Source organism: Callorhinus ursinus, unplaced genomic scaffold (genome assembly GCF_003265705.2).
Source record: "Callorhinus ursinus isolate GAN/ISIS: 27379988/994484 unplaced genomic scaffold, GSC_fseal_2.0 scaffold1, whole genome shotgun sequence".
In the NCBI taxonomy this organism is placed as follows: Eukaryota; Metazoa; Chordata; class Mammalia; order Carnivora; family Otariidae; genus Callorhinus; species Callorhinus ursinus.
Window position 1 is genome coordinate 46757741 of NW_027397063.1, and position 13637 is coordinate 46771377.

General features: G+C 41.7%; 1 protein-coding gene across 1 annotated transcript in view; it reads right to left on the minus strand.

The window, feature by feature from the left end:
* The window catches only part of MORC1 (MORC family CW-type zinc finger 1), a 182259-nt gene extending 168985 nt beyond the window's left edge, over nt 1-13274 (minus strand). The window contains exons 1-4 of the mRNA XM_025866329.2: nt 13143-13274; nt 9305-9358; nt 7081-7115; nt 585-653 (exon numbers count right to left, since the gene is read on the minus strand). Coding sequence (XP_025722114.2) covers nt 585-653; nt 7081-7115; nt 9305-9358; nt 13143-13207 — 223 coding nt within the window. The 5' untranslated portion in view covers nt 13208-13274. The remainder of the gene's footprint in view (nt 1-584; nt 654-7080; nt 7116-9304; nt 9359-13142) is intronic.
* Between the last annotated feature and the right edge of the window lie 363 nt (nt 13275-13637).

Genomic DNA, 13637 nt, shown 5'->3' on the forward strand with positions numbered 1-13637 from the left:
GTTGCGTTTTGGCTAGCCTTGAAGGTACCAAAAAAAAAAAAAATCATGCAATGAATTGTAGATGTGTTCATTATGGTGAGAATAGGTGACTGAAGCTACTAAACCTTTGAACATGCTGAGAAAAACCAAACCGCTAAAAACAAGGAGAGGTAACCTCTTCCTCAAGGTTAAGCAGAAAATTAAAAATAGCCTGAAGGCACTGGAAACTGCCTCAGGGCTCTTGCAAGCAATACCTGAAGGGGAGGCTCAAACAATCTCAAAATCCACCCAGTTACCCCACCTTTTCCATTCATTCCCAGATGTTTTTTCTCACAAATAATCATACCTTCTTCTTTTCATCTTTCTTGCAATATTTATCTGCCATTCCCTTTTGGTCTTGGCTTAGATGATTACAATGAATTTACTCTGTCAGCTGGAATATTTAAATCCAGAAAGTTCAACAATATGTTAAGTCTGGGGTTTATTTTCCCTTAATAGCTCCATACCTGTTTTTGCATAGATAGCTCAATTTATTTTTATTTATTTTATCGGTTTTCTGACTGTTTCCCAGAACAGCCAGTTAGGTATCTGGATAATTAACTTACCAGGGCTCATACCACATCCATCATCCAGGAAGCACAACATGAACCCACCCTGCAGTTTTTCATTATCCACTGTAAGAGAAAGCAGTTATTACTAATAAATATTGGCCAATTTGTTCATCAGAAAGTCATGCTGCTTACATAATTATCTGTCCTCCTCAAAGGCAGCCGTGGAGTGACAGAGTTAGGGCACAATAATGGCACCCAGAAAGGTGTCTTGGCTACAGTTTCTCAGGACACTGCAGGAGGAAGACAGTCATGCACCAAGAAGGCTTTAAATTAACATAAAACCTCTACACATTAATAAATTATGTATACAGTGGGGCATGCCCTGCTCCTGGAATCTGACTGGCCTTTAAACTTCCGGTATTTTCCACCCTGGGGGCAGGAATAAAGGGAGATGGTGATGTGACCCCAGGATCCCTCTCTCCCACTGATCCACCTTTATGCCCTTCCACCAAAGCACTAATTCTAAAGCCAATCCAGGCCATTCTTATTAAATTCCTCAGGCTCTCCTCTAAGTAGTTAATTCCCATAAGAGCCATTTGTGTGTGCTTCCTAGTGGCAGCAAATATGTGCCTCTTGAAAATGCATTTGATTTTTGAAAATGGCTAAGTTATTTGGAATCAATTTTGGTGATTAAGAGATATCATTAAGATAACAGAAAATAATCTCTTGTTTAAAAAAAATGGAAAGGTGTAACTAAAACTAATGAGACTAATTTTAACGCTTAGTTTGTGATCTGGCTCTGAGAGGAATTGCAACATTCGGATCTATGACTTCTACCACCTCTCCCTCTCTCTCTCTTTTTTTTTTTTTGATAATAGCTTGAGAAATAGCTTACACACACAAACAAACTGCCTATGTGTAAAGTGCACAATGGGATGAACTGTGGCATATGTACATACCCATGAAATCATCATCACAATCAAGGCAGTGAACATACCCATCACCTCAGACATTTCCTCAGGTCACTCCACAGTCTTTCCCTTCTGCCCCTTCCATGCCCATCCCCTTACCCCAACCTCAGGCAGCCACAGATTTGCTAACTCTGTACCTATAATTCAGTTGTAGCTCATTTATTAAGTCAACTGTGTTCAACGGTCACCCCTAATCTACATTTTAAAAGTTAAGTAATGTTCAAGATAATCTATAAATACATATCTAAAATACGTACCTAAGCTTTCCGGGTTCATAATTTTATGGTCACATGCCCACTTCTAATCCCCTACCACCCCCACTAATTCCCTCCCTGTCTGTAAGCACTTTGGATCTTCCCTACCATTTCATTTTCCCAGTTCTTCTCTCTGCCTGGTCATCCGGAGCGCTTACCTCAACTCCTGTATCAGAATATTCCTCCCTCATTGTAGGTCTTTGTTCTGTGCAACCCCCGCCTCCGGCAGAGGATGACATCTCCGCAATTCAACAAGGGGAAACCAACTCTTGTGGAGTTCTTTGCACAGTGTGGGAGTTCTCAACTGTGGCTGAACATTTTAACCGCACAGAGATACCCAAACTAACTGGTCTTGGGTGAGGCTCAGGAATAAACATCCCCTCCAATTATCCTACTGTGTATCAGCACTGGGAACCACCTGATCCAAGCCTCAGGTGGCTCTGCATAGATGCAACAATTGATTTTGCAGCTCTTGGAATAAAGTTCTCATGCAAGGAGCTTGCAGAAAGAAGGGCATTTCTTTGGTGAATAGGTGGGAAAGACTCAAAATTCTCAAGAGACGTATACAGTGCTTACTTTTTCTATAAACTCTAGTGAGGGACTACAGACGATCATAGCCTCGAAATGTAATATTCCCCTACTGTCTACCCTGAAGTTTGGCCTTGTTTATTTCAATTCCTTAAAACTAAGGATTCCAGATAAATTTCTATTACCTGTTAAATATGCATGTCCAAAACAAACCCCAGCACCTTCTCCCTCATCACGCTTACTTCTGATGTTTCCTGTTCAATAAATGGCCATCACTCTGCCATTAGGCTTCAGCTGCCCAAGTCAAAACCTCAGGATTGCCATATGCCTTCTCAATTCCGCCTCCTTAATGCCTCTCAAGTTTGACCACTTTCACTACCACCATGACACTGCCTTAGCTCAGGAAACCATCATCTCTCTTGTCGATTACAGCAACAGCGGCCTCACTCCTTGCTCCCACTAAGAGCAGAGTGCCGACCAATGTGCATTTCACAATAATTTTATGTGTCAACTTGGTTAAGCTCCTGGTACCCAGCTGTTCAGTCAAACATTAGTCTAGACGTTGCTCTGAAAACATTTGTGGATATAATTAACATTTACAATCCTTTGACTTTAAGTAAAGCAAAAAAATTACATAGTGTGTACGAGCCTCATCCAATCAGTTGAAGGCCTTCAAGGCAAAGACTGAGGTTCCCCAAAGAAGCAATTTTCTGCATCAAGACTGCAACTCAAAAGTTGCTCTTGAGTTTCCAGGCTGCTGGCCTACCCTAAAGATTTAGAACTTGAGACTGCAACATCAACTCTTAGTTGGATTTCCAACTAAGCTGGATAAGTAAGTAGGGCCAGCTGCCCTACAGATTTCAACTGCATCAGCCCCCGCAATCATGTGAGCCAATTCCTTAAAATCCCCCCCTCTCACTCTCCCCAAACATTCTATCAATATCTATAGATGTAGACAGATACAGATACATATCGATATAGAAATACACACACATAGCCAGAGTGGAGGGAGGGAGGCAGATCATATCTGTCCATCTGTCTGTCTGTCTACCTCTCTGTCCATTTAGCTATCTCCTACTGATTCTGTTTCTCTGAAGAACCCTGATGAATACACTCTCCAAGCTCACCTCTTGTCACTCCCTCCCCACACCCAAACTGCAACCTTCCATTTCCATGCAAATATTCCCTTTAACTAATCTTGAGCATCTCGAACATTTTTGCAACTCCATCAGTGTTCTACGTTCTCTCCATATTCAAGCCCCTGCCTATACGGCCCCTTTTCGCTCTCCACCCCTGATTCACCAGGCAGAAGCCTATTTCCCCTTTAGGTCTTTAGATCCAGTAAGGTTCCTTCTTGGACACCTTCCTCATTCCTACACATCATCGGGTGCCCACAATGTACATTTTCTTTGCAGTTTGTGCTTCCCACCTGTCCGTGTATCTCTTTCCCTTTCAAACTAGTGGCTCTTGCTTTTTAAAACACAGTTGCCTCAGAGGTATGGTGAAAGCTAAGGGCCCTCCTCCCATGAAAGTGAAGATATACACTGTATTTTCTACAGAACCCCGCACTAGGATGCCAATTTCTTAAGAGCAGGCACTGTATGTACTTAACACTTAACCCAGTCTCTGCCACTTGGTAAGCACTTAAAAAAAAAAAAAAAAGCATTGAATGCAAATCCATGTTTACTAGAACCAATACATATGAACAGATAAAACAAAAATGGCCAAACATGTTTAGTTTGAATTTTATAGTCCTCCCTCAAGTCACCTGGAGAAAACTTAAGATTGGAAAGTAATTCAGGGGCCTCAGTAAATAATTTGAAAACTATTTATTTTTATTTATCCCCATATCAATTCTATCTATTGCTGCATAAGCCTGACCCTGGCTTATTATTTTTTTAAGAAAAATCAGTTTGCTAAGTTGATAGCCATATTGTGATTTGCTGCAATAAAACAATTTATAACATGAATAGGTACTTTTTTTATGAATAAGTAATTTAAAATCAAAAATCTTAAGTTCCGTTTTTCACAAAACACATAACCTAAATAAAGAAAGAAGTGCCATTTTGAAGTCAAATGGCAAAGACTGTGTGTGTGTGTGTGTGTGTGTGTGTGTGTGTGTGTGTGTGTCAACTGCTAGAAAAAGTTGGGGAAATGAGTACTACCATGCCCTGCTGGTGTCCTGCCATAAACCCAAAAGAACATAACAAGTGAATTCCAATGACATTTGTTGTACTTTGTGATTTTGGGTAATTCTTCTTAACCCGTTGACCCTTCATCAATAATATGTGTACTCTGGGGGCACCTGGGTGGCTCAGTCGGTTAAGTGTCTGCCTTCAGCTTAGGTCATGATCCCAGGTCCTGGGATCGAGCCCAAGTCAGGCTCCCTGCTCACTGGGGAGTCTGCTTCTCCCTCTCCCTCTGCCCCTTCCTTCCCCCCGACACCATGCTTGCTCTCTCATGCTCTCTCTCTCTCACACATAAATAAAATCTTTGAAAATATATATATATATACATGCTCTGAATGAAATGCAACTTAAATCATTTCCCCTTCTCCATTTCTAGGACCACTGCCCTAGTTCAAATTCTCACTAAATCTTCCATAGGTCATTTCCATAGCCCCACACCCCTGCTATCCCTTCACTCACACTTCTACAGACCATCCTACATGCTATGGCTGGAGAAGCTTTCTTTGAAAAGGGCACATTTCTAATTTGCCAAATGATATTCTCAAAATTTTTCAATGGTCACTGTCTATAGAAAAAAATCTTAGCATGGCATTGAAGGTTTTCATCTACTTGGCTCTAACAATTAGCTTTAGTCAACCTAGCCTACTCATTGTTCTCTGACTGCTTTTTCTCCAAATATCTACACAGCTCGCTCCCTCACCTCACTCAGGTCTTTGATGGTACATCACCTGGTTAGAGAAACTCTCCCTGCTCACCTCATGAAAAATAGTATACCCTGCCAATCACTCTCTGTTCTCTTTTCCCGTTTTCTTTTTCCTCTTAGCACTTTTCATTGCTTGGTGTATCATTTGTTCACTTCCTTATTGTCTTTCTCTCCCCCGTGAGAATGCACATTCCTGAGAACACATATTTAGTCACACATGTTGCCCCGTGCTCTATCCCTAGCACCTGGAGTAACTATTTTGTTCATTCATGACAGACACTCAATAAACTGTTACTGAATAAATGAATCTCTGAAATTATCTACCTCCATCCTCTTTCTCACAATAATTCCTCAGACAGGGATATTCTTTTTTTTTTTTTTTTACACTAGACAAAAACCACATCTATATTTTAGGCCCTAGCTCTTTAATATGAGGTATTCTTTCTCTGTGTTCCTACCATATTTTGAGTCTCTCCTGAGCAAGAAACACTTATTCTATTTTACACTATCTGATGGGATACGTAAGGGAAGACCCATTCTTCTCCACTACTGGTATTTCCTTCCATGTGGAATGGAGTGCCATTAATATTAGTAAAGGGGCCCTTCTCTGTCCCTTGACTCACTTATCACTCATCTGACTGGTAATCTAGGGAAGAATCACCTAGGGAGGCTCAGTTCAGAGCTCTCCTGTTCCCCCTTGGGAGTGAGCTGCCTGCAGAGTGCATGAGCTCTGCTCCGCTCGCCCCAGGCAGACCAGTGTTGAGGGGAAGCCTGACTCCACAGGTTGGGCAAGTATCTGATTCCGGGGTATAATCAGCAAATCCACTGGATTTCTCACACTAAGCTCCATTTTTGGACAAATGAATCTAGCATTTTTGAATGAATAATAAAGACTGACCCTCTTGACCTTCTCAAACTTTACAGAACCTGAAGAGTAGAAAGGGAAGAACATTCATTTATTATGTTTTCTCAGATGTCTCGAGATGTCCATGTCTCTCTGCCTTATGAACCAGAAGCACCCACCTAACACAGGATCTTTTTTCTTTTTTTTTTTTTTTTTTCTTTTTTTTTTCTTTTCAGAGTATGCTTCACGCCCAATATGGGGCTTGACCTCACAACTCTGAGATCAAGACCTGAGATCAAGAGTCGGATGCTCTACCAACTGAGCCATCCAGGCACCCCACAGGATCTTAAACACTTAAAAAATTGAATTGAACTAAGCTGCTTTTTAATTATAGACACAGATTTGCATCGTGGACCATATCCTCTTGCTTGTGTTCAACAGCCAATGTTTTCAGGACAGCTGACAGAATCAGAGTTGGGGATCAGTTTTAACACTGCAGACATTTATCCAGGTAGTCATTAAACACAAGACTGGATCACAGAACCTAAATTCATTTGCATCATATTCTAATGAAATGAACTAATAAGTACAATAAATATTTGGTGACTAAAGATGAAGTCAGTGAAGAAAACATATCTTGTTTGAATTTTAGAACTCTCAAACATTCATACTTCACATTCACTTACACGCTTTAAAACTGTGATAAGTTGAGAATGATGTATACTTAATTATGAATAACCATTAAGTTAATGTGCTTTTTAAAATAAAACTGTTTTCTTGTGGCAGGCAAATTGATGGTTCCACATCACTCTGATGCTTTCACAAAACCCTGGAAGATCTAATTTTGTAAATGGGTCCCCTAACAAGTGAACAATTCCACTCTCAGAGTATACTTTTCTCAACCTGGCTCCCCATAGGGTCACTGTACTCACAAAGCACTTAAATTACATTAAAAATCTATAAAAAGTGCTTCGATTTCATGAAATAAAATAAAAGCAAAATAACTATAGGCTTTTCCATTAGAAGGAAAAAAAAAAAAGGAAGAAAACAAATATGCTCACCTGAAAACACATCAAGTCTTGCAGCCCCTGCATCTCTGGAAACAATATAAAAATATCACTGCTTCAATATGAAATTATGTTTTAAAAAATTACATTAATCTGAATTGCTTATGTGAGGTATAACCTATTGTCAGATAGCTAACAATAGAGAAATCCACTTCAATTGCTTCAAAACAATTACTAAAATGTTTTGCTCTACATTTATGTACTAAGACCTATGATCACTCATCATTTAAGAATGTTACAAAACCCTGAAACTTGGAAATTTAAAAGAAGAGATGGAATTTAGTGGTACTTTACACAAAAAGCTCACCAAAAATGGATATGAATATTAAAAAAAAGTTAGTTGGCTAATAATCCATAAATTGCAGAAAGAGTTTCATGATATATTTTAGTCCCCCAAAAAATGAAAAGAAAAAGCAAATTACTAATTGATATGTACTGTATGATCACATGTTTTTAAAGATGATATACAAGTCTATATATGTAAGGAAAGAAATCAAAACAGTGCTTTTCTCCAGACCAGAGGTTGGCAAATTATGGTCCAAAAGCCAAATGTGGCCCACCAACTGTTCTTGTAAATAGTTTTATTGGAATACAATCATGCCCATTCATTCACATATTGCCTATGGCTGCCTTCACACCACAATCGCAAAGTTGAGTAGTTTCAACAGAGAACACATGGCCTGCAAAGGGGAAAATATTTACTATCTGGTCTTTTACAGAGAAGCATGCTGATACCACCTCCCCTGTGCCATGTGATGAGACTACTGATGACTTTCTTTTTCTTATTATTTTCTCAGTTTTCTACAACTCACAGATATTGTGTATTTTTTTAATTTTTAAGTAGAAATTTTAGAAGAAAAAAAACAAGAGCCAAAAGACCCTGGTTTCAATGTGAGGGATGAAGACAATGAGGATGGCAGTCTTAGCTGATGCAGAAGTGGATGTGTTGAGTAAGGGAAGCTCAGAATAATACCACTGGGACTCTAATCGCGAAATTTGAGTCTCTCCCAAAACTTCCTCCAATTCCAACCCAAAACTACACCAGATGAGTCTGAGTAGGTACACAAACTTGTTCTACAAGCCTTCAAAGTTGGCCCCTTAGCTCCTTCCTCCAGCCAACTGCTCTTTTAAGCCCTTCCTTTATGGAAATTCTGGAGGCACTACTGCCATTTCTTGGAGCATTTTCTGTGTGTCAAATAAGCACTGAATGAAGTATTCTTAAGCCTTCTCTCCTAATCCTTACCACAATCCTATGACATATAAGTATCATTGTCTCCATTATATAATTATACATTATACAAAATACCATGCACACAATAGGTGCTCAGTAATGCCACTGCCCCGAAATGGAAGTTTTCAAAGGAAGAGTTTCTTCATAGAGAAATGCCATGGGATAAGATATAGAAAAATCATTCACCTCTACAGCATATTAAGACATCTTATAATAAGCTTTGTGCTTTAGCCCCGGTACTTTCTCTCTGATCAGCTGGCATATCAGGAAGAGGCCCTGAACCATCTCTTCCTATACTGCCACATTTTTTTCCTGCTGTCTACAACATTCTTTTAATATCCTCCAGCTTTAATTTTGACAATCACAGGAAACCATCAAACTCTTAAATGATATAAAATAATTTCTTAGAATAACACAGGGACTTTATAAAGACCTTCTTCATGAGAACAACTAAGCATCTTGAGTAAGTCTATTAAACAGCTTCATGTGATGTCTACTAGCATCTGAGCAGCCTTGGCAAACTGCAATGTCTGCTGCAGACAGAGGAACTGAGGAGTTCAGGCTGGCTGTGGGGGCCACCGCTGGGAACAGCAGAGCTGAAGGCACAGACTAGTCCCAACAGAGCACCTGCTATGTGCCTGAGCCCACTGAGCAACCTCAAGGCTGCTACTTCTAATCTTTAAAAAAAGGGGGAGGGAGGGAGTGAGGGCAGGGGACCCAGATTTCTTGTGTGGCATCTCCTGTTCCTTAAACTTTATAAACAATCCCTTCTTTGCGTCCTTTTCTTTATAACTCCCATGTAAACTCTCGCCCTGTGTCCAAAAAACAGGAAACAGGCTAGACTTGGTCAGAGGCCTGCCAGTTTACAGATGCTGCTCTGAGAACTGTTTTATTGATCACATTTCTCTCACTCCCCTGGGTCTGAAGTCAAATTTTCCTTGCCAATCTCCTTCTACTACACAGAGGTGGTTTACAGACAAGCCTTACCTTGCATTGTCCAGCAATTCGGCCAGCGCTCCGAAAAGGAAACTGTGCGTGGTGCTGATAAAGAAAGAGGGAAAACCGAAAGTTAAACCAGCTCTGTAATCAATGTAAAAGCTTCAAGATAACTTGCAGACAAACGTACTCCAGTTCAGGACAGATAATCAATTAAGGACTTATTCTAGAAACAACTTTCTCAGCACGGTCAAGATTCTGAAGTAGATGCGGTCTGTTACAAAGCCAAGGCTAAGAACACGATTGCCAAAATAGCCTGTCTGTTCCTAATAAAACAAAGACTTCAAGGACTTTACTGTACTTATAGCATTGATGTTTTAAAATTGCTTTATAAGCATTTATGCAAGGTTTTTTGGAGAACTTGCCATTAAAATTGTCTTATTTAAGGTCAAATTATTTCTGAAAGATCTTGATCGAAATCCTGGTACACCAAAAGGCCCTAAGACTCCATCTGCGGGCACAGGCACCGGCAGGGGACCCCTGTTTGCCCCATTAATCTCTATTTTGCTGTAGGCCCTTTTCTCCCCTGAATTACCTGTGGTCACTCCTCCCTGTACCCCTTCATGCTAGGACCTGCATGACAGAACACACTGGACAGCCCTCACTACTAATGCTCTGAAGGCTGAATATTCACCTGTGGGTGAAATCAGGCTGCCTTCAGGGGCCCACACTTGCTTTTCATTTCTTGATGTGGATATTTCAATCAGCAGCTTTATCACAGCATTAAGGGAAGATTTGGTCTGCAATTTTCTTTTTATATTTAGTAAACAGGTAGCGGAAGCAAGAGAGACCCATTTATCAAAATATATCTGCTCATATGTCGAGAAGAAAGATCATCTGCACTGGCTCAGAGATTCCAAAAACCCCAGGCCACAAGACAATACATTATCTGAAAGTTCGTTTTATTTTAAGATTTATTTCAGAGAGAAAGAGAGAGTGCTAACAAGCAGCGGGAGGGGAAGAGGGAGAGAGAGAATCCTCAAGCAGACTGAGCAGGATCCAGCTGGATCCCCGATCCAGCTCGGGGCTGGATCCCAGGACCCTGAGATCACAGCCCAAGCCAAAATCAAGAGTTGGAAGCTTAACCAACTGCACCACCCAGGTGCCCCTCCATTTTGGGGGAATTTTAACCTTTAAACACATGCTGATGTGGGGTCTCTGGACTCAAGTCAGCTTTCCAGTTTATAATTTAAAAAATAACTAAATACAATTGCTGTGAAAAGATGGACTTCACTCAAAAGAAATCTAGTGTATAAAAATCTAAAACAGCAAAAGTGAAGGTTATATGCTTTATGAAAGCATCACTTGAAACCACAAGACTTTCTAGTGAATTTAAAACACATGATTCAATATACAAAAATTCAACATAAACAATACTTCAGGAAAGTAACTGTAGTCATTCTGACCAAGAAGTGCCATAGAAGTGTCTATATTATTTCACTCGAGATTTTAACACACTGCCCGCCATGTGCCAATGTGGACAGAGAAGGTCTTGTCTGTCTGAGTCTCCCTTGGGACTCAAGCCAGTGGAGGGATATAGAAAAACATACAAGTAAACAAACAAAGATGATATAGCAGATCATGGTTAGATGCTAGGAAGGAAGGGTGATGAGGAAGAGTAATGGTAAGCAGAGGACACGGTGATCAGGGAGAGCCTCTCTTCATAGAAGACATTTAAATTGAGCCCTGAAGGCTGAGAACTCAGCTCCTGGCAGAGCTGGAATGGAAACTCTGCAGCAAGAGAAGCAGCTGCAAAGACAATGACGCAGAAAGGAGCCAAGGAGGCCAGTATGCTCTGGCTATGTACGATAAAACAGGGAGATGATGCTGAGATGCGGGGTGGCCGGTCATGCACTGCCCTCTACTCCATGCTCAGGAGCTCGTACTCAGCCTACATGTAACTGGAAACCACGGTCATGTTTTAAGAAGAGCGACATATCTGGCTTACTTTTTAAAAATCTCACTGGGGGGGGGCGGAGCCTGGGTGGCTCAGTCGGTGAAGCGTCTGCCTTCAGCTCAGGTCATGATTTTGGGGTTCTGGGATTGAGCCCCGCATCATTGGGCTCCCTGCTCAGCACTTCTCCCTCTGTCTCTGCCCCTCCCACTCCCCAGATCGTGCTCTCTAATAAGTAAAATCTTTTTTAAGAAATAAAATAAAAATCTCACTCTGGCAGCTCTCAGGAAAATGGACCATCGGGGAGCAAGAATGGGAAGCAGAGAACCCAGTTTAGAGGCTACGTGGAGCATCTAAACGGCAGTTTAGTGTGGACCGAAGTTAATGGCAGGGGCAATGCAGAGGAATGGATGCATCAGAGACATAGTTAGAGACAGGGCGAAGAAGATCTGACGTTGAATTGGATGTGGGAGTGAAACAAGAGAGAAAAAAAAATCACTCCTGCCTTGACTGAGGGAATTTGCAAACAAAAATCTATCTGGAGAAGCTGAGAAGATACCAATTGGTATCTGATTTTGTGGTTGTTGCTTCACACTGCTGTCACTTTTGTTACTAAGTTATCAGGCCACCAACTGATAACGCGATGCAGGCAAGGGGGAACCTAGTAGGACAAGAAGCGCCTGGGGAACAGCAGCTGCGGTAACAACACAACACTGAGGCTGAGGAAGTTTCCCGAGATAAAATCCACAGTCCTTCCAGCATTCCACCCGCAATTTTTCTTAAACTCTACTCGAAATTGCTCTTTTGTCATTTGTCTTCCGCCTCAGTTAACCTTTTAAATATCTGTTCCAACCTTGCCAGCTTGAAATTATTCTCTAAAGATTAAAAAAAAAAAAAAAAAAAAGCCCTAAACACCTGCCGAACATTGCCCATTTGACTTTGTCTTCTGTAAAAATTACGTGTTTGTCCCAAGCAGCAAGGCTGGCCTTGCCTGGCATTCTTTACACTTTTGTTTCTGTGGTTTCAAACCTGGGTGCATCCCTCGTATCAGTGGGTACCTTCCCTAACTCCGAATTACTCAAAGACTCCAAAAACACCCACACAGCCATATGAGTTAGGCAGCACTCACTGCTCTGTGCTGTGTTGGGAATGACAGATGGGACAGGAAGCCTCTGTCATCCGCCTCTGCAAGCTGAAGATCTGAAATTAACACCTGATGAGTCCGCAAAACGCACCTGGGCCTGACAGAGAAGCAGAATGCTCTAGCAAGAACCAAAATGTGAGGATTCTTTGCTGGGACAGGTTACATTTTTGCAAGGACTCAGGACACAGAGGCTGGAATCAATAAATACAAATTACTCTCTGGAGGACAAGCTTAATCTTTAAAATGTCAGTGTGCTGGGCAGAGAAATCACAAGAGATAGGCAAGGTTGGTAGAATTAGGGTTCTGCTAACCTCCAATTAAATAGTTTGTTAAATGTGGAGCCTTCTTACCCTGGTGTTATTTTTAAAACAACAAAAAGGTTTATAATCTAGCCCAGAATAGGGGCGTCTGGGTGGTTCAGTTGGTTAGGTGTTGGACTCTTGATTTCCACTCAGGTCATGAGCTTAGGGTCCTGAGACTGAGCCCCATGTCAGGCTCAGTAGCATGGAGCCTCCTTGAAATTCTCTCTCCCTCTGACCACCGCACCCCAAAGCCAGCACACTGGCACAAGCTTGCTCTCCCTAAAAATAATCATAATCTGGCCCAGAATAGAATCTTTACTACTTTTTCATTATTTTTTACTACAAAAACTTTAAATAAAATTTCCATAAATCAATGATACCAAGTTCTTTTTTTTTTTTTTTCCAAATTGGGTACTTCACTAGGAGACGAACCAAACTCTTCTCCACTAGTGGGGACCCTCCCTCGTTCACGCTTCACCGGACACTTACGAGTTGGCGTGGATGAAATCCAGATGCAGCTGGGCCCGCCGCAGACTAGCATACTTGTCGCCCATGTCCTCGAAGGCGACCCGCCGCAGCCCTAAGACACACGGACCACTGCTAACCTCCCCGGCAGCGGCCCAAGCCCTTGTGCCCGCCCACGTGCTCGTCCCACCCACGTCCGCTTTCCTACCCACGTCCTCGTCCCCGCCCATGCCCCAGGGGACGCGGCTCTGCAAACACCCACTCCCCCTGCCGGCTGGAGGGTGAAGTTCACCCTCCCCTGTCCGCCTCGGTATCTGGCCAAGGTAAGTCTTTATTCTTCGTCTTGAATCCACTCTATGAGAATGAGGCGTCCGAGCTAGACTCCTCTTTCCACACTGAGATTTATTTAACCTTCCTGCACAGTTGTTCTATCATTCCCCAGATGGGAAATGGAGCCCAAGCCTAGGATCAGAATTTGATCAGAAATGATTGCACACACACACACACACAAAGAAATGT